This window comes from Lepus europaeus, chromosome X (assembly GCF_033115175.1).
Source record: "Lepus europaeus isolate LE1 chromosome X, mLepTim1.pri, whole genome shotgun sequence".
Classification (NCBI taxonomy): Eukaryota; Metazoa; Chordata; class Mammalia; order Lagomorpha; family Leporidae; genus Lepus; species Lepus europaeus.
This window is the reverse complement of record NC_084850.1, coordinates 111002073-111023742: the sequence shown is the minus strand read 5'-3', so window position 1 is coordinate 111023742 and position 21670 is coordinate 111002073. Positions and strand designations below refer to the sequence as shown.

Sequence of the window (21670 nt, the reverse complement as noted above, 5' to 3'; positions counted from 1 at the left end):
ACCATTATGCTTAGTGAAATAAACCAGTCCCCAAAAGAAAAACACCATGTATTTTCTCTGATCTGTAATAATTAATATAGAATATAAAAGGTATAAGAATGAAACAGATATCTTGTGATTTGATTATTGTTTTTAGCCTTTGTTTACACTCTGTGAAATAGTGAGCTTTATACTTTTTGTTTGTTGAATATTATGGTTAGTGGGGCATTAATCTTGTGATTATAGAGTAGACAGGGATTGCATATTTGCAAAAGTTGAAGAAAAGAAGAAGGGAAGGGAGTTGGGATTGGGAAAGGTAGAGAGGGGAGAGAGCATTACGGTTGTTTTCTTGGAGTTGTACCTGTGGAATGTATAAGATCTGTTCTCTTTATGTTGATAAAAATTTTAAAAAATAAAAATTTTAAAAAATAAAAATTTTAAAAAATAAAAACTTACAAAACTATGGGGTAACCTGGAAGGCAGCAGCTAATGGCTCAAGTGCATGAGTCCATGCCATCCTCATGGGAGACCAAGATGGAGTTCTTGGCTTCTGGCTTTGACTTGGCCCAACCCCGGATTTTGTGGGCATTTGGGGAGTAAACCAGTGGATAGAAGATCTCATATTCTCTCTCTCTCTCTCTCTCTCTCTTTCTGTGTGTGTGTGTGTGTGTGTGTGTGTGTGAGAGAGAGAGAGAGAGAGAGAGAGAGAGAAAGACTGCCTTTCAAATAAATGAATAAATTTTTTAAAAATAATATGGTCTAGTCACAGGGAAATGATTGTATCTCACAATAATGTATCATATACTACATAAAGAACTGGAAAAGAAGAGCCAGTAGATGCCAAACAAGGAACAAGAATGGGGACGTAGAAATGGTGATTACCTGATTTAGTCACTTTATACTCTTTGCATGTATTGAGATACTGCACTGTGCCCGCAGAAATGTACAAGTACTACATGTTAATCAAATGTTTTTATCTAACAAAAATTCCCAACATTTTATTGATAAAAGACAAAGGCATGAGTAGACTGTTCAACAGTACTTGGAGGTGGCGACATTCTACTTTCAAAAATATACAGAGCAACTATTAATAAGACTGAAAATGACATAGATTTGAACATTATAAAACAGTTAATTCATACATAACATGCCACACAACAAGAGAATATGCAGTCCATTAACGTGTACAAGCAACATTTTTCAGACAATTTGCTTTTCTTAAAATGGGTTGAATAGGGGCCGATACTGTGGCGCAGCGGGTTAAAGCCCTGGCCTGAAGCATCGGCATCCCATATGGGCACTGGTTCAACTCCTGGTTGCTCCTCTTCTGATCCAGCGCCCTGCTATGGCCTGGGAAAGCAGTAGAAGATGGCCCAAATCCTTGGGCCCCTGCACCCACATGGGAAACCTGAAGGAAATTCCTGGCTCCTGGCTTCGGATTGGTGCAGCTCCGGCTGTTGCGGCCATCTGGGGAGTGAACCTGCATATGGAATACCTCTCTCTCTCTCTCTTTTTTTTTTAATTTTAAAAAAATTTTTTTATTTTTATTTTTTTGACAGGCAGAGTGGACAGAGAGAGAGAGAGACAGAGAGAAAGGTCTTCCTTTTTGCCGTTGGTTCACCCTCCAATGGCCGCCGCGGCTGGCGCGCTGCGGCCAGCGCACCGCGCTGATCCGATGGCAGGAGCCAGGTGCTTATCCTGGTCTCCCATGGGGTGCAGGGCCCAAGCACTTGGGCCATCCTCCACTGCACTCCCTGGCCACAGCAGAGAGCTGGCCTGGAAGAGGGGCAACCGGGACAGGATCGGTGCCCCGACCAGGACTAGAACCCGGTGTGCTGGCGCCGCAAGGCGGAGGATTAGCCTATTGAGCCGTGGCACTGGCGGAATACCTCTCTCTCTGTCTCTACCCCCCTCTCTCTGTCTTTCAAATAAATAAAATAATTTTTTTAAAAAGGGTTGAAGAAATTAAAAAATTAAAACAAATATTTTCATGATATCAGTCCCATTGATTCTGGAGAAAAAAAAAATTATTTCCTGAAAACATTTGGCTCTACATTCTTGATTCAAAGAACATTCAAATGAAAATATCTCTTAAATCAAAGTTGTTCTGCTTCTCTTTTTTTAAGTAATTTTTCTTCTTTTTCTAGGAAGCTGAAAAATGAACTCTTAGAAGCAAAACGCAGAAGTGGGAAGACTCAACAGGAGACCAGCAGAGTCTGTGTTCACTGTCAAAGACACCTGGGCCTAATCTTTGACCGTGGTGACCCATGCCAGGCCTGTTCACTGAGGGTATGCAGTGCATGTCGGGTCACAGGCCTTGATGGCAGCTGGAAGTGCACTATCTGTGCCAGAGTCTCGTAAGTTTCTTTTCATGGAAACTGTATATTTAATGACTGAAGGGATTAAGTGGATACAACAAGAAAAGGGGTATTTTAAATTTAGGGATAGGGAATAAGATCAAAATTATTTATAGTCCAACCATAGTCTTAATGCCTTGGCTTTGCTCTGGTGTGTGTGTGTGTGTGTGAGAGAGAGAGAGAGAGAGAGAGAGGGAGAGGGAGAGGGAGGGAGGGAGGTTTTTTTATTTCAAAACATAGTTAATGTGTATGTGTGAGAGAGATAGAGACAGACAGACAGATGGAGGCAGATACAGAAAGAGAGATAACAGTATTTTAAAAAACTCAAAGCCTAGTATAATTAGAAGTTTCACAGAACCAGGTCTCTTTTTGTACTCAAAAACTACCCACGTGCTTTCTTCTCTGAGAGCCCATATTGGCATTACATGGCTTCCAAGAAGGCACAGACAATTCCACTGAGACATTCTTAGACGTTTGGGATGACTGGCAAGATGTGGATCAAGTGTCCTACCTTCTAATCACATCACATTAGGAGCAAAGCTGGAGTGTTTCTAAATTCCCTCCAAACCTACTTCTTTAGTTATGGTGAAGGGGAGAGAACATTCCATTCACCTCCCTGTTCAGGCTGTGGGAGTATAGTAGGCACAGATGTCACTCTGCAAACGCGGACACCTGTCAGTAGTCACTGTTTCCTAAGTTGCACAAGAGTCTAAGCATGAGTCAGTCTCAGCTGCTTCTGGGGCCTGTCAAACTCCCATCCTTTTGAGAAATTTCCCCTGGACTAACTGGCATGTTTTCTCCATCCCAATATCCTTTGTCTACTCTATTTTGGGAGTGCCTCATAACTTCCTCTTAAGGCAATTCAATGTTCATCTTTCTCCTGTGGTTGTGGTAGGAAGTAGTAATATTAATCCAGTTTGTTGGCCTGCTTTGGTTTGGTTTGTCTTGTCTTTCCCCTCACTAACTTGCCCTGTTATAGGAGAAAGTCTCTCCTAGGAGAAAACATGAATAGTGTGATAGTAGAAGTGAGCTTCCATTTGCAACTTTTCTGATAAAGACTCCTGTATTCCATTGGTTGCATTATTTAGCTAATGTTATTCTTCCTATATAGTTTCACAAAGGTCATCTTAAATAGGACAATATGTACTATGTTTCAATCCTGGGTGGGACATATCACTATCTTCCTAAACCTGTATACATATGAAATACATGAAATTTATAAAACTTAAATAAAATTTAAAATTTTTTAAAATAAATGAACCGTCAAAACTCTTGTACTACATAACTTTTTATGCATTACTTTGTTTTGTTAAATAATCATCCTTGATTCTTTGTCCCACATAGAAAAATTTCTCTTAGTACTTCCTTCTCATTATTAGCAAGCATCCTTTGCCAAAACTAGGAGGATGAACCCTGATGAAAATGTGAACATACTGGTTTGGAGTTCTTCATCTATTATGTATAAAAGCTATGTTGCTTACCTGTGTTGCAGATATCTTCTCCCACCTTCTTGCTTGGTTTTCACTCTTAATTATATCATCTAATGAACAGAAACATAATTTTTACTAGTTCAATTTGTTCGTCTTTTCCTGTATCATTAGTGGGATATTTTTCTGTATGCTGTTAAATAAAACTTTCCCCAACCCCCATGTATTAGTCACCTTTGCAACATTATAACAAAATTCCTGACAAAGACTAGTTATAAAAGAAAAGGTTTATTTAGCTTATAGTTCTTGAGATTCAAGGGCATGGCACTTGCATTAGCTTAGTTCTGCTGAGGATCTCATGGAAAATGGTGATAGAAAATAGCACATGGCAATGGCAGGAGTACATGTAGGAACAAGTGACCACATCTTGAACCAAGAGATTAGAGGATTGAGTGGGGCCAGATTTTTTTCCTTTTCTAATAATCATCTCATAGAACTACCAAGGGTTCACATGAGAGCATGCTCCAATGATCTAAAGACTTCGCATTGACCATACCACTTAAAAAGGTTTTACCACCTCCCAATACAGTCACTTAGTTGACCAAGCCTCCACTCACAATGGACCCTTGGAGAACTTTCATGCCACTTCCAAATTCTTAGCATCCCAAATCATGAAAATATTCTTTTATGTGATAATCCATAATTGTTATTATTTTACCTCTAGGTTTAAAATCTACTGGAACTGATCGTTGTGTAGGTTGTTAGTGTTTAATTTTTACCTTTTAATATGGTAATTATACAGTGGTTTATATGCTTATCCTAGAAATTTCTATTAAATTATGTTTATTGTGTTGTCCAAATTTTCCATACCATTACTGATTTTTATCTGCATATTCAGTCAGGTATTGTGGGAGTTATGCTAAACTCTCAATAAATAATTGTGAGTTCCCTATTTATCCTTTTAGTTCTGATTATATTTCCTTTACATATTTGAACTTACTACATAATTACCCCTACTGTGTCTCTATAGTCTTTCTCATATCTGTATGCTTCCATTTGGAATAGTTTTTCTTTTGCCTAAATGTTACAATTTAGTATTTCCTTTAATGTAGTTACTGTATATAAATGCTTTCAATTTTTGTTTTTCTTAGCCTGGATATATTTTACTTTTAATTTTCAAACATGTTTCCCTAGTTATTGAATCTTAAGTGGTAGGTATAAACTCTCTAATTTGGAGATCCTGTTGGCTTCTTGTTTTTAATACTTCTATTAAGAAATGAAGCCAGTGCCGTGGCTCAACAGGCTAATCCTCCGCCTAGCGGCGCCGGCACACCAGGTTCTAGTCCCAGTCGGGGTGCCAGATTCTGTCCCGGTTGCCCCTCTTCCAGGCCAGCTCTCTGCTGTGGCCAGGGAGTGAAGTGGAGGATGGCCCAAGTGCTTGGGTCCTGCACCCCATGGGAGACCAGGATAAGCACCTGGCTCCTGCCTTTGGATCAGCGTGGTGCGCCGGCCGCAGGGTGCCAGCCGCGGCGGCCATTGGAGGGTGAACCAATGGCAAAGGAAGACTGTCCACTCTGTCTGTCAAAAAAAAAAAAAAGAAAAGAAATGAGCTATCAGTGTACTGTTGCTCCTTTAAATGTAATATTTTACTTGACAACTTTTAATATTTTCCTCTTTTCTGTTTGGATTTTCAGCAGTTACTATAATGTGCATTGGTCTGAATTTTCTTTGTTTTTATCCATATTGTGTATCCGAAAGCATCTTCAATCATTACCTTACTGTCTTTTGTTACACTTGAAAATTTCTCAGACAGTATCTCCTCAGACACTTCTTTTTCATATTATCTTTTTCCTTTACTCTAGATATTGTAAATATGTATCTTATTCATACTCAATATCATATATTTCTTATCCTCCTTTCTTTTGTTATCCTTTTATATTTCTGGAAGTAAATGAGGATAACAGCACAACATACCAAAACCTATGGGATACAACAAAAGCAGTGTTAAGAGGAAAGTTTATATCAATAGGTGCCAACATCAAGAAATTGGAAAGGCACCAAATAGATGAGCTTTCAAGTCATCTCAAGGATCTAGAAAATCTGCAGCAAACCAAACCCAAACCCAGTAGGAGAAGAGAAATAATTAAAATCAAAGAAGAAATCAACAGGATTGAATCCAAATATTTCTGAATTCAGTTTTTATATTTGTCTGACCTAACTTCCAATTCATGCAATCCTATCTTTGAATATTGTCTAATTTTCTGTTAAACCTAGCTTTTTAATTCTTAAATTCCATTATGTTGTTATTCAGCTTTAGGATTTTTATTTTGTTTCTGTTTTTTTTTTCTTTTTTGACCTTCTCATTCTGTTCTTGCAGTATTTTGAATCAGTTATCTTAGTTATTTTAAAGTCTGTGGATTATAACTCCATTATCAGATTCCCCTATAAAACTGTTTCTATTGTTTTTCTTTCTCTTGGTTTTGGTCATGTCTTTCTTCTTATAAAGCTTGGAGTTTTTGATTAATGGTCAAAGTCTATGAAAAATGATAAAACATATCGATATCCTGTATATTATGTATCTATTGGTAATATAAATTGTTCTTCTAAAAATGAAATGGGATAGGGCCACTGCATATTCATGTTGCTATTGATCAAGTCAAAGATTGGACTAATTTCAAAACTGGGATTTCAGTCCCCATGAGTGCTGAACTGTTTCTGGATCACATTTTTTTTCATGAGGAATAGTCCTTCAGAGTCTCATAATATACATCTCAGGTAAGAGAGGCAATTGGAGCTGGCATTGTGGTATAGCAAGTAAAGCCATTGCCTACAATGCCAGCATCCCATATGGGCACTGGTTCATGTCCCAGCTATTCCACTTCTGATCCAGCTGTCTGATAATGGCCTGGGAAAAGCAACAGAAGATTGTCCAAGTATTTGGGCCCCTGCTGCAATGTGGGAGACTGTAAGAAGCTCCTAACTCTTGGCTTCAGCTTGGTCCAGCCCTGGCCATTGCAACCATCTGGGGAGTGAACCAGTGGATAAAAGATTGCTTTCTCCTTCCCTCTTCCCCCCTTCCCTCTCACTCTCCCTCCTTAACTCTGACTTTCAAATAAATAAATAAATCTTTTTTTTAAAAAAAAGGAGAGGCAATTGTATTTTTTTATTTTTTAGATAGTTTAAACAAGAACAATGAGAGTAAGAATGTGTGTATGTAGAGTTGGGATGAGTATCAATGTTTCTGAGTTTTCTTATTTGTTACTTCACTCAGCTCTTTTCCCACCAGACTATCAAGATGAGGTTGCCGTTTCAGGGCAATGAAGAAGTAAATGGCTGGCACCGCAGCTCACTTGGCTAATCCTCTGCCTGCGGCGCCAGCACCCCAGGTTCTAGTCCCAGTTGGGGTGCCAGATTCTGTTCCAGTTGCTCCTCTCCCAGTCCAGCTCTCTGCTGTGGCCCGGGAGGGCAGTGGAGGATGGCCCAAGTGCTTTGGCCTTGCACCTGCATGGGAGACCAGGAGGAAGCACCTGGCTCCTGGCTTCAGATGGGCACAGCGCACCGACCGTGGTGGCCATTTGGGGGGTGAACCAATAGAAAAGGAAGACCTTTCTCTCTGTCTCTCTCTCTCTGTCTAACTCTGCCTGTCAAAAAAAACCAGAAGTAAATGGAATTTTAATAATTGATCTTCTAGTTACAGAATTTGAGGACTCATGGGAAATTTCTCAATAATTATTTCTCCAATTCTTATAAAATACTATGTATTTGGTCCTTAGTATTTATTCTTTTCCATTTTTATTCTATTTCTGTTTACCCTCTTCTTTATACCCTGGATTTCATTCAGTCAGGCAATAATAGTAACCAGGGACCATGACTCAAAAGCCCTTCAATAAATTATAAGTTTCCTCAAGCTTCTATATGTGGAGGAGAATTTTTTCTTTAACTTCTAAATACCACTTATGATTACTAAAGCATATTATTCAATACAAGGCCCAAAGGGCTTTTATATGCACACATTTTGCCATCAACTCATCACTGGTTAGTATAGATGGTAACTGAACTCAATCTTACCCCATAAAATTGTCAGATTTGCTTTAGGTTGCCTTAATGAGAAATTAATTTCTGATGTGTTAGGTCAATGGCCTTTGAAGATTGTTATAGAAAAACACAACCCCTTCCTTTATTTTCCCTTATACTTGTATACTAAGCATTTTACTTATTTATTTTCTGTCTTTCCCCACTAGAATGCAAATTTCATAAACATGTGAACAGGGATTATTTTCTATACTGTGCACTGATGTAGCTTTAATGCCCTAAAAGAAGGCCTAAATTAGAATTCATTGAATATTTGTTAAATGAATAGATGGATGAGCAAAACAAATTAACTGATGCATGGCTGGATGAATGAATAACAGGCCCCTATTTAAAACATTTCTTTCTTCAGCAAGTGGAGCATATAGAACAAATGTGGTTTTCTTCTGTCAGGAGCATGAGGTTAAAATATGAAATACATATGTCCTCTGAACAAAGAAAATTTCATATTGTCAGAGGGTGGAATAATGAATAAACTGAAAGTTCTGTGTTTTCCTTGGAACATGTTAATGCATTAATATGTAACTTGTGAATCAATCATATTACTTTTGTTGGTGAAACAATAATTTAATAAACCCAACCACTCACCTATATAATTGACCTTCCAAAATCCACCCCCTCTATCCATCTTTGCTACATACTTATTGATAACCTGTCAGTATTCAGGTTTAGGATTACAAAGGATTCTTAAAGGGGCAAAGGATTACAAAGTCAAATACAACATGGATGGCCCTCAATGATTTCATAGCCTAAGGAGGAAGAAGAATTTATTAAATTATTTTTTCATGCATAGCATGTCCTAAGGAAGAAATGTCTTTTTAATGTATAGTTCTTATACCTCTGTGTCAGTAGCAATATATCTTATAGTTATATCCTTCTGTGACAGCTGAATTTACATGTTGAGTGTTTAGTTTGACAGATCAAAATCCATCCTCACTTTTAAAGCTGAAAATCAGCTTCTCCAATATTCTAGTTGCTAATACATGTGATCTCAGAGACTTCAATTGTCAGTAATGGAAATATCTTATTTTCTATTCATGGAGTAGTTTTCAAAAAGGAAGCATAAATGATATTTTATTGGCAGCAAACATCCTTTGTTGTGAGAGAATGTTACAGCCCCACTGGGCTGTCTCCATGTTTAATAGACCATAAAATTGAAATTCCCACCCTGACCTCTAAGAGATGAGATGAGTCAGAAAGTGACTCATTCTCTAATCAGTTGGAAGAATGCCCTTTATTGTCATTTACTTTGGCTTGAGTAAAAGTAAAGAGGTTTTATTGCTGTAGTGCTGAAAAGATTAGAGAAAGGGCTGATGGAGAGACTTTACCTGTTACAATGAACTATGTAACCTCCAACATTTTCTCCCAACACCTTCGAATTCTAACAAATTAGTTGCCATAGTTCTAGTTTTAAAACTCACTCTATTTAGAAACACAGTGAAAGGGACCTTTATTTACACAGTTAATTCATTTTGCCATCTTAATAAGATCTATAAAATTCCACATGAGTGTATTAGCTGAGACAGTTGCCATCCAACAAAAACACAGTCATAATGGTTGTTTTTCCTAGTTAACACCTGACTGAACTGAGAAAGACCCAAAACATAAAAAGCAATATGACAGGGAAGCAAAAAATGAAATACCTCTATGATATCAGTCATCTGATCTTATATTCATGCCACGTTGTAACATCTCAGACTGCTATATGTTCTTATGGAGGTCTTTGTCTTTTTTTTAATTTGTTATTTTTAAAGATTTATTCATTTATTTTTAACTTTTATTTAATAAATATAAATTTCCAAAGTACAACTTTTTAATTGTAGCACTTTTCCCTCCATAACCTCCCTCCCACCTACAACCATCCCATCTCCTACTCCCTCTCACATCCCATTCTTCATCATGATTCATTTTCAATTATCTTTATATACAAAAGATCAACTTAGTATATACTAAGTAAAGATTTCAACAGACTGCACACACACAGACACACAAATTATAGAGTACTGCTTTAGTAGTAGTTTTACCATTAATTTGCATAGTATAACACATTAAGGACAGAGGTCCTACATGGGGAGCAGGTGCACAGTGACTCCTGTTCTTGATTTAACAATTGACACTCTTGTTTATGGCACAAGGCTCTTGTTATGAGCTGCCAAGGCTATGGAAGCCTCTTGAGTTCATCAACTCCGATCTTGTTTAGACAAGGCAATGCTCAAAGTGGAAGTTCTCTCCTCCCTTCAGAGAAAGATACTGCCTTCTTTGATGGCCCGTTCTTCCCGCTGGGATCTCACTCACAGAGATCTTTCATTTAGGTCATTTTTTTGCCACAGTGTCTTGGTTTTCCATGCCTGAAATACTCTCATGGATTTTTAGCCAGATCCTAATGCCTTTAGGGCTGATTCTGAGGCCAGAGTGCTGTTTAGGGCATTTGCCATTCTAAGAGTCTACTGTGTATCCTGCTTCCCATGTTGGATCTCCCTTTTAATTCTATCAATTATTATTTGCAGACACTGGTCTTATTCATGTAGTCCATTTGACACTTAATCCTATCTTTTTGATAAATTGTGAACTTAAACTGATCACTTGGACTAGTGAGATGGCATTGGTACATGCCACCTTGATGGGATTGAATTGGAATCCCCTGGCACATTTCTAGCTCTACCATTAGGGTTAAGTCCAATTGAGCATGTGCCGAGTTGTACATCTCTTCCCTCTCTTATTTCCACTTTTATATTTAACAGGGATCACATTTCAGTTAAAATTAAACGACTAAGAATAATTGTGTGTTAATTAAAGAGTTCAACCAATGGTATTAAGTAGAACAAAAATACTAAAAGGAATAAAATAGTAAGGTATTCCTTGACAGTCAGGACAAGGGCTGATCAAGACATTGTTTCTCATAGTGTGCATGTCACTTCAACATGTTTCCTTTTAGGAGCGCAGTTAGTTGTCACCGATCAGGGAGAACATATGATATTTGTCCCTTTGGGACTGGCTTATTTCACTAAGTATGATGTTTTCCAGATTCCTCCATTTTGTTGCAAATGACTGGATTTCATTTTTTTTACTTCTGTATAGTATTCTGTAGAGTACATGTCCCATAATTTCTTTATCCAGTCTTCTGTTGATCAGCATTTGGGTTGACTCCATATCTTAGCTATTGTAAATTGAGCTGCAATAAACATTAAGGTGCAGCCAGCTTTTTTGTTTGCCAATTTAATTTCCTTTGAGTAAATTCCAAGGAGTGGGATGGCTGGGTTGTATGGTAGGGTTATATTCGTGTTTCTGAGGAATTTCCAGACTGACTTCCATAGTGGCTTTACCAGTTTGCATTCCCACCAACATTGGGTTAGTGTGTCCCTTTTTCCCCACATCCTTACCAGCGTCTGTTATTAGTTGATTTCTGTAGCTAAGCCATTCTCACCAGGGTGAGGTGAAACCTCATTGTAGTTTTGATTTGTATTTCCCTGATGGCTAGTTATCCTGAGTATTTTTTCATGTGTCTGTTGGGCATTTGGATTTCCTCTTTTGAAAAATGTCTATTGAGGTCCTTGGCCCATCTTTTAAGTGGGATGTTTGTTGTGTTTTTGTGGAGTTACTTGATCTCTTTGTAGATTCTGGTTACTAATCCTTTATCGGTTGTGTAATTTGCAAATATTTTTTCCCATTCTGTCAGTTGCTTCTTCACTTTCCTGACTGTTTCTTTTGCAGTACAGAAACTTCTCAATTTAATGTAATCCAAATTGTTAATTTTGGCTTTGACTTCCTGTGCCTCTGGGATCTTTGCCAAGAAGTCTTTGCCTGTGCCTATATCTTGTAGAGTTTCTCCAATGTTCTCTAATAATTTGATGGTGTTGGGTCATAGATTTAGATCTTTAACCCATGTTGAGTGGATTTTTGTGTAAGGTGTAAGGTAGGGGTCTTGCTTCATGCTTTTGCACATGGAAATCCAGTTTTACCAGCACCATTTGTTGAATAGACTGTCCTTGTTCCAGGAATTGGTTTTAGATCCTTGATCAAATATAAGTTGGCTGTAGATGTTTAGATTGATTTCTGATGTTTCTATTCTATTCTGTTGGTCTATCCATCTGTTTCTGTACCAGTACCATGCTGTTTCATTATGACTGCTTGGTAGAATTTCCTGAAATCTGGTATTGTTATGCCTAGACTTTGTTTTTGTTGTACAAGATTGCTTTAGCTCTTCGAGGTCTCCTGTGCCTCCGTATGAATTTCAGCATCATTTTTCCCAGATCTGTGAAGAATGTCTTTGGTATTTTGATTGGTATCGCATTGAATCTATAAATTGCTTTTGGGAGAATGGACATTTTGATTATATTGATTCTTCTAATCCATGAGCATGGAAGATTTTTTCTATTTTTTTGGGATCCTCTTCTATTTTTTCTTTAAGATTTTGTAATTCTCATTGTAGAGATCTTTGACAACCTTGGTTAAGTTGGGTTTTTTAATAGTATCCTGTATATTCCCAGCAATATTTTTTAGATTTCTAATTTCCTCTTCTTTTTTTTGGTTTGACTGTATACTTTCCTGTGCTCTGTCTTCTAAGTCCAATATTCTCTCTTCTACCTCACTGATTCTGTTTTTAAGGCTTCAAATGTGTTTCTTATTTGTTCTATTGAATTCTTCATTTCATTTGATTTCTCTTCAATATCTCAATTTCATATTCTACTAAATTCCTCATTTCATTTTGATTCCTCCTTAAGATTTCATTTTCGGCCTGCGCCGTGGCTCAACAGGCTAATCCTCCGCCTTGTGGCGCTGGCACACCAGGTTCTAGTCCCGGTTGGGGCGCTGGATTCTATCCCAGTTGCCCCTCTTCCAGGCCAGCTCTCTGCTATGGCCTGGGAAGGCAGTGGAGGATGGCCCAAGTCCTTGGGCCCTGCACCCGCATGGGAGACCAGGAGAAGCGCCTGGCTCCTGGCTTCGGATCAGCACGATGCGTCGGCCGCAGCGGCCATTGGAGGGTGAACCAACGGCAAAGGGAGGACCTTTCTCTCTCTCTCTCTCTCTCACTATTCACTCTGCCTGTCAAAAAAAAAAAAAGAAAAGATTTCATTTTCACAAGAGAAATTTTCTGTCCTGTCCTATATGGATTTCTGTAGTTCATGCATTTATTTCTAAATGTTCTTATCGTAAATTTTTTGAGTTCCATATCTTGCATTTCTTCTATCTCTTCATCTTTATAATCTTGTATTGGAGTGTCATATTCATTTGAGAGTGTCATCTCTTCCTTGTTCTTGTTTCCTCAGTTTTTGCATCTGTTGTTTGGCATTGTGGAGATATTCTTTGGTTTATTCTTTTTTTTTTTCGCTGTGGTGGCTTTTCTCGTTATACTATGACTCTAGATTAAGTGGACTGTCTGCTTTTGGTGAATCTCTAGAGGCTTGTGGTGGGTGTGGCCAAAGAGCTCTGTTCAGTTCTTCAGGGTTAAGGGTGTGCCAAAGGTGACACACCCAGGTTTGGCGTGGTAAATCTTCTCTCTTTTTTTTTTTATTCAGGAGGGAAGTAATTCTGCTCAGCTGAGCTCTTCTCCTTTATGGCAATCAGTGCCTGAGTGCTAGCCCAAGTGGGCATATTATTCATCTGCTCTGTCCCAAGGACCACACAAAGCATCTGTGCAGTCCTCAGTATAAGCTCAGATTCCCCTGCAATGTCTCTCACCAAATAGCCAAAGCCGCCCAAGTTTGTGGCGTCTCCCACCAAGACTACTCACATCTCAGCCATACCATGAGTTCTCCCTCACACCTTCAGTTTTTTTTTTCCACAGTCCCAGTTCATAAGCTCCACAAATTCACTAGGTCTTAGTCTCCTGTTATGTTTTCCCCACGAGAGTCAGGTTTTTCTGCTTGGCTGAGGGCGGGCGCAGCCCCAAGCTGGTGCAGCTGTTACGTATTTCCAAAATGGCACTGGCTCTATTGTCTTGCTCACCTTTGTAAGGTGTGTGGAGAGAGAGAATTGTGTCCATACGATCCCTTTTATTTTTTTCTTTCCTCTGATTAGGCTGGTGTACTTTCCCCCATTGGGCTTCAAGCCTTGTTCCCTCTAGGCTTTTCCTGCCGCTTTTCCACCAGTGTCTCAGGCTACTGCTGTTTTGTCTCACCTCTCTTTCCAGCGCTGGTGCGGAGCCTCTCGGCAGCTGGGCTCCTGAGCCGTGAGCGCCTGTGTCCTCCACATAGGTCCACCAAGGCCCTCTAATTACAGAAGAGTTTCCTCTGCTGTTTTTTTCCCTAATTCTTTCCTGAGACTACACTATCTTCACTTGTATTTATCCGTTTTCTTCCGGACTATCAGTAAGCTCCCTCCCTATTCCGCCATCTTGGCTCCTCCTCCAGACTTTGTCTTTTAAAAGTTGGAAGAGCCTGATATTTTTGGTTTTGATGAATTTATATTGATTGCTGGAATAGATGAAATATAACTGAAACAGATAAATTATGTTTATCGGTGAACATGAAATAGATACTACTGAGGAATGGAACATACACAGAAATATTGCAGGAGGGAATGGATAGTCCTTTGTTGTGAGAAAGAACAATACAGTTCCTGACATCTGGAAACTGGTCTGACAATTTCAAGTGATCTTGATGTTGTTAGGAACTGACTTGATATTCACAAGTAAGTCATGATATTCTCCTGTCCAACATAATCTCAGAGCACCAGCATTCCACAAGATTATTCTATAACCATGATAAAGTGGAATGAAACAAGAATACTTTATAAAATTTTCTAAGCATAAACAAAAACAAAGTGACTAATCAAGACATAAGATGCCAAATAGCCTTTTCTGAGCTAATGTGAATAACCTTTTGCTTCCTTACCAATTATTACTTTAACCTTGCCCTAGTTTGCCCTCCTTCAAGATAAAATTTATGAAGTTACCAATGACAGAATTGTACTCACAACCATCACTTAATCCTGAAAAAAATCCTTCCTCTCTTGAACGCTACTCCAGATTACATAACAAGCTAATATTTTAGTAAATCCTTTCAAATATCCTCTTAATGGGATTCTACATGATTCTTCATGCCCTGTGTTTTCCTTCATAGCAATGAGCAAAAATCTCAATTGGTTCAACCATGGGTAGGTTCCTGGTGATCACTGACCTGAAAATTATTGACAGTTGCTATGTAGTCATTTCAAAATCACCCCTAGCTTAGCAGATTTCTGTCATCCAGCTATGAAGGAAAGGTTCACATTAGGGTAATCTTTCATTGACCCAGAGATATTTGGAATGGTAAGAATGTGTTTTCAGTGCCTTGACATAATATTTAGTATCATTTATCAATTATATGCAAGATCCCCCATACTTTTAATATTTCATTCATTGTGGTGTGGTGCTGTAATGCCTATATAAACTGAAGAGAATTTTTTAAATGTGAAAATGTTGGGGCTGGCAATGTGGATTGTAGGCTAAGATTCCATGTGCAGTTCCAGCATTCCCTGTGGGTGCTGGTTCATGTTCTGGCTGCTCCTCTTCCAATCCAGCTCTTGGCTTATGGCCTTAGAAAGCAATGGAGGATGGCCCAAGTGTTTGGGCCCCTGCACCCACGAGGGAGACCCAGAGGAAGCTCCTGGCTTCGGATCAGCCCAGCTCTGGCCATTTCAGCCATTTGGGAAATGAACCAGTGGATAGAGACCTTTCTCTGTGTCTCTCTGTAATTCTGCCTCTCAAATAAATAAATAGAAATCTTTTAAAAAGGAAATTGTCATATATATCAAAGATATTCTATAATACATACATAAGGTTTAAAGAATCCTGTATATCCTTCACTCAGTTTAAGAACTAAAACATTCTCGTTTTGCATTTTTTATTCCCTTGCTTTACTTTAGAGTGTTACTGCATTTGGATGTGTCCTTAAGTATTATTTTTCTAGTTTTATATTTTTGGATGCCATCCAAGTGAAACTCATACTGTATACACCCTTTCATCACTTTATTAGCTCAACTTTTTGGTGAGATTTGTCCATGTTTATGTGCACAGCATCACATTATCTTCACTGTTGTTACCATATTCCTTTAATGTATCTACTTTCTCACTGATAGATGTTCAGATTGTTTCAGTTTATGTTACTCAAAATTATTCTATGCTATTTTTGTACATATGGCCTGATATGTAGAAGAGCTTTTGCCTAGGTTATGATTTTTTTAAGGATTTATTGATATATTTGAAATAGTTAGAGAGAAAGGAGAGACAGAGAGAGAGATCTTCCATCTGCTGTTTCACTCTCCAAATTGCCCCAAAGGCTTGGGGTGGGCCAGTCTGAAGCTAACCCCAGGGAGCTTAGTCTGGGTTTCCCACATGGGTGGCAGGAGCCCAAACACTAGGGTCATTTTCTGCTGCTGTTCCCAGGCTGTTAACAGGGAACTGGATCAGGAGTAGAACATCTGGAACACCAACTGGCACACATATGTCTGTAGGCATCTCAGGTGGCAGTTTAACCCACTGTGCCTCAACACCAGTCCCTAGGTTAGGATTTTTTTTAATACGTACACCCTACAGTGGTATTTTTAAATCTGTGGGTCATGATTTATTGGTGAGTTGTAATCAGCACTTCTGAAAATAAAATGGAATAGCAAATGTTAGTATATGTATACATGTATGTGTACAAATACTTTTATATGCTAATATATACTTATATATAATACTTATAATACTAATGTGTATTTATTCTGTGCATTGTGATATAAAGTTTGTTTCTTACTGTGATCTCTCTTTAAAATATTTGAAAAGATTACTGCAGGGTATGCAATTGGGAATGGAATTGTAGGGCAAGTTGTATGAGCATTCTCAGTTTTACAAGACAATGTTAAACGGCTTTACATAGTGACTGTACTGATTTAAATTCCACCAACATTGTAGAAGGGTTTCCTATTACTTCCTAATCTGACCAACACTTGATATGTTGAGAATTTTTATTGCTTTCAAGCCAGTATATGTAAAGGAATGGCTTCCTATTATTTTAATCTGCATTTTTCTGATTACTAATAATGTTGCGCATCTTTTCAAAGGTGTATGGCTTTTGTGACTCCTTTTCTGTGTATGCCTATTTTCTACTAGTCAGTTCATCTTTTCTTTATTAATTTGGAAGTATTTTTAATACCCTCTCATCTCTACAAAGCTTTTACCTTAAACTCTGTTTGGTCTGTTGTTAATACATCATCCATTTTTGGGTTGATAATTGCATAATATATATCATTTAACTTTCAAGTTTTCTGTATCCGTGTGCTTAAGGTGAGTCTCTTGCATATAGTATATATACTATTTAAAAATATATGTTCTGTGTAAATATTTATTATACATGCATGCTATATGCATTAATTATTTGCTATATAGACATATACCTAATATAAATATATACTATTTATAATTTTTTAATTTTTAATATATTTTTCTTACATTATTGCTTAGCCTAACTATATTCATTGTGACTATTGCAATATTTATGTTATCTATTTATATTATCTACAGATTAGTGTAGATTTTTCTCATTCCATTTTATCTTTTCTACTGGTATAGGTGTTATATGCTTTTTTCATTTTCAGTAGTTTTACCTAGAAATTATATTACATTTAACTTTGTACATCAATAGTTTTACACCTTCTTCCAATCAATAAAAGAAACTTGGTATTCTTAAATTTCATACATCTTCTTCCTGGCTGGTATGTAATTTTTCCCTGTGTTTTATACCTATATTCTTTTTTAAAAATGTTTATTTATTTGAAAGGCAGAGTTACACAGAGAGAGGGAGATACAGAAGGATCATCTACCTGCTGGTTCACTCCCCAATGGTCACAACAGCCAGCTGTGCCAGGCCAAAGCCAGGAGCCAGGAGCTTCCTCCAGGTCTCCCATGCAGGTGCAGGGGCCCAAGGACTTGGGCCATCTTTCACTGTTTTCCCAGGCCATAGCAGAGAGCTGGATTGGAAGTGGAGCAGCTGGGACTCGAACCGGCACCATATGGGATGCCAGAACTACAGGTGGCAGCCTTACTCATTATTCTACAATGCCAGTCCCTGTGGATTTTCTTCTTTAAAATTATGGCAGCTTATACCCTAAGATTCCCACAAGCCTGAAGAGGTAAAGCGCAGTACTGATTACTGATGACTGTCTTTCTGGACACAGTTAATCTATGTACCTAGTCAGTTGATTCTAGGTAGGATTTCATGACCTGAAATAGGGTTGAGGATTCCTGTTCCCAGTGACAGGAATCTTTGCTAAATTTTTTTTAAAGTTATTATTTTATGCTTCCTTCCTGTAGGAACTAAGGAGGATCCAGGCTATGAAAGCAGGGTGGCAGAGCTCACAGAAAAGTCAGGTGCTTGGACCATCCAAGATGGTGTCACAGGCAGTGGCTTTACCCTCTACACCACAATGCTTGCCGCTAGATATATATTCGTGTTTAATCCAATAATTTAGATATAATTTTGTTCATATGCTAATGTTTGCTTAGATTTATTACATTTTATCATTTTCATTCTTCACTGTTACTTTTCATATCTCAGATCTGTTTTACCTCATCTTGAAATATAATGTTTAAAATTTGCTTTAGTGAAAATCTATTGATGATAAATTATCTCAGTTTTCATTTTGCTAAAAATTACTTTATTTCATAGTCATCCCTGAACAGTGGTTTCTCTGAATATGCAAGTCTGGATGATAATTCCTTTCTCCAGAACTTTGAAGATATTTCATTAGCATCTGTATTACATTATTGCTAAAATTCAACTGTCACTCTAATCATCGTTCCTTTGTAGTTAATCTATTTTCCTATGTCCTCCTTAATGAGTGTTAATATGTCCTCTTTGTCTATAATGTCCTATAACTTCACCATAATGTATCTAAGGGTTTCTTTTATTTTTTTTTTCCTGCTTGAGAAGGAAGAAGGAAATAAATCTAGACCAACATCTCCATATGGCCAAGATCTTTGTTTTCTTTGCCACTGTATTCCTAGCTGTAGCACAGAGCCTGAGATAGATGGAATGCAATAAGTACTTTCCATGTGATGAATAAATTTTATATAATTTTAGCTAATTTCCTTATAAATAATGGAAGGAAATTAGAGTCTCATCTCAGAATATTTAATAAGCATGTTATATTTTAGATATTTCCAATAGTTAATAGAAGATAAAGGAACAAAATGAATCTTTTGGTAACAATTCATTTTTAACATAAGATTACTTAATTTTCTCTCTACAAATCTAAAGGAAATTTAACTTGACTTTACATTGATATAAGCCTGTAAGTGAAGGTTTGATATCCCAGAAAATCCAGACCTACCAAATTCTTAATACACATTTCAATTCTTAAAATCATTATTTACAAATAGTGAGTATAACCCACTATAATTTCAGTCAATCTCTTTCTTCAGAGTATATAATAGGAAACACAGGATCTATACCAAGCCTTATGTTTTTCAAATGATAGGCTTATGTGGCAGAGGAAGATATAAATTTTATAGTGGGTATCATGCTTATTTTCTTTCCTCTTTCATCCTTCCTTTATTCCTACCACTTTACCCACCATTGTGTGCACACATACACACACACTACAATCATATGCTCTATTCCTTGGTTTCTATAGGTATTACTATTTCTCAAAGTCTTTTTGTAACTGATGTGTATGAGTTGTTTCCTGACAATGTTGCCAGATTTAAAGAACATGAATCACTGTGCTCCTAAATCTATATGTATGAAATGGATGAAATATGTTCACTTTATATAAATTAAAAATGGACATGGACATTGAGTAGAAATCCTCTGTCATAGTACCTTTATATCTTTGAGAACTTTATTTAATTCACATAAGCTATAGTTTCCATGTTCATACATTAAGGAAAATAATAGCTAGTTTGTGGCTTATAGCAATTAGAAATATCATGTATAAAGTGTCAACCACATTATTTGGTGCCCAGAGTATACTCACTAAGTATTAGTTTCCTATTCTTCTATCAAGCCTTCTGTCTGTCACCTAAAAAGATGACAAATGCACAATCCCAAGATACTGTTGTGATGTTTCAGAATTCTGAAATACCAAATGACTCAGGGGCATATTGGAATTGAACAAATACAAGGTTTACAATTACTATTCTTGAAAGGATAGCAAGACGTAATGACTAACAATTCTGGGAAAATCTTATCTATGTTAGGTGTGGACATCTAGATGTATGTGATAGAGTTGATATGCCCACTTCCTGGGGCATGTAGACTCTATGTGTCCCCCTTCCCCTGTCTTATATGAAACTCTGTCAGTATGCTATCTACACTATCCCATCTCTCAAGAACACACAAAGAACAACTAAGACCGTAGCATGCCTTTATTGGTTGTTTTTTGAACACTAAACTCTATTATTCCCTTTGCCATTGTTTATTTTTGTGTAAGTTGTTTGCCTTTGCAGAGTTTGACAAACTTTTCTTTTAATAAAACACTGGCGAGTCTATATTTTAGGCTTTGTGGGCCATGTTATCTACTGCTGCAACTAGCAGTTATAGCACAAAAAACAGCCAGATAGTAAATAAACAATTGAGCATGGCTGTTGTCCAAAGAAACTTTATTTATGAACACTGAATTTAGAATGTCATTAAACTTTCATATATCAAGAAAGTACTTTTGATTTTTAAACATTTAAAAATGTAAAAACCCGCAACCCTTTATATACAGAAGATCAGTTTAGTATATATTAAGTAAAGATTTCAACAGTTTGCACCCACATAGCAACACAAAGTGAAAAATACTGTTGAAGTACTAGTTATAGCATTAAATCACAATGTACAGCACATTAAGGACAGAGCTCCTACATGATATTTTTTAAAAATTGATTAATTTTCTATGCAATGTCCAATTTAAAACCAAGTTTTTTTTTTCATTTTCAATTATCTTTATATACCAAAGATCGATTCAGTATATACTAAGTAAAGATTTCATCGTTGCGGGTGGGAAGGAAGTTATGGGGGGGGAGCCATTTTAATCCATAAGCTGTACTTTGGAAATTTATATTCATTGAATAAAAGTTTTTTAAAAAAAAAGAAAGAAAACATTAAAAAAAATGTAAAAACCATTCCTAGCTTTTGAGCCACAAAACAAATAGGAAGTAAATCTGGCCCACAGAACACAGTGTGCCTACCTTGGCCCTATTATGCATCTAAGTTTTCTTTATTTATCTTCTTACAACCTGTGTGAGTTATATCCTAGTTTGTATATCAGAACAAATTTCTACATTTGTCATAGTTGTTTTCTATTGCCACGATAATAAATTACCACAATTTAGCTTAAAATAATACAAACTTACTGTTTTTCAGTTCACTGGCATGGAAGTCTGGTTTTGCTTGACTTGTTTCATTGCTCAGGTTTCACAAGTTACTGGAATCAAAATGTTGACTGGTAAAGCTCTTATGAAACGGCTCTGGAAAGAGTCTTCTTCCAAGCTCATTCTTTTGGAAAGAACCCAGTTCCTTCTGACTGTAGGAATGAGGTCTCTGTTTCCTTGTTGTCACTTATCTGATAGTCACCCTTAACTCCTGGAGGCTTCTCCAATCCTTGACTGTGGATCCCTGCATCTTAGAGCCTTCTTAGTGCATCATATCTTTCTCATGTTTGCAATCTGACTTCCTATTCTGCAGCATCTCCTCTGACTTCCTCTTCTTCCTCCTCTGTTTTTAAGGACTCTTATGGTTACTTTGGAGCCACATTAATAATCCAGAATAATCTCATGATTTTAAAGTTAGCTGATTAATAGTCTAATTCCATCTGCAGATTCGTCACATCAGTAGTGTTTGGTTGAATAGCCAAGGGACAGTCATCTTGAGG

At 37.3% G+C, this 21670-nt stretch overlaps 1 protein-coding gene across 3 annotated transcripts in view; it reads left to right on the top strand.

Moving 5' to 3' along the window:
* Positions 1-21670, top strand: part of SYTL5 (synaptotagmin like 5) — a 266662-nt gene that overhangs the window by 164016 nt on the left and 80976 nt on the right. For all 3 annotated transcript variants that reach the window (XM_062184126.1, XM_062184128.1, XM_062184127.1), the window contains exon 3: positions 2127-2336. In XM_062184126.1, the coding sequence (XP_062040110.1) occupies positions 2127-2336 (210 nt within the window). The remainder of the gene's footprint in view (positions 1-2126; positions 2337-21670) is intronic.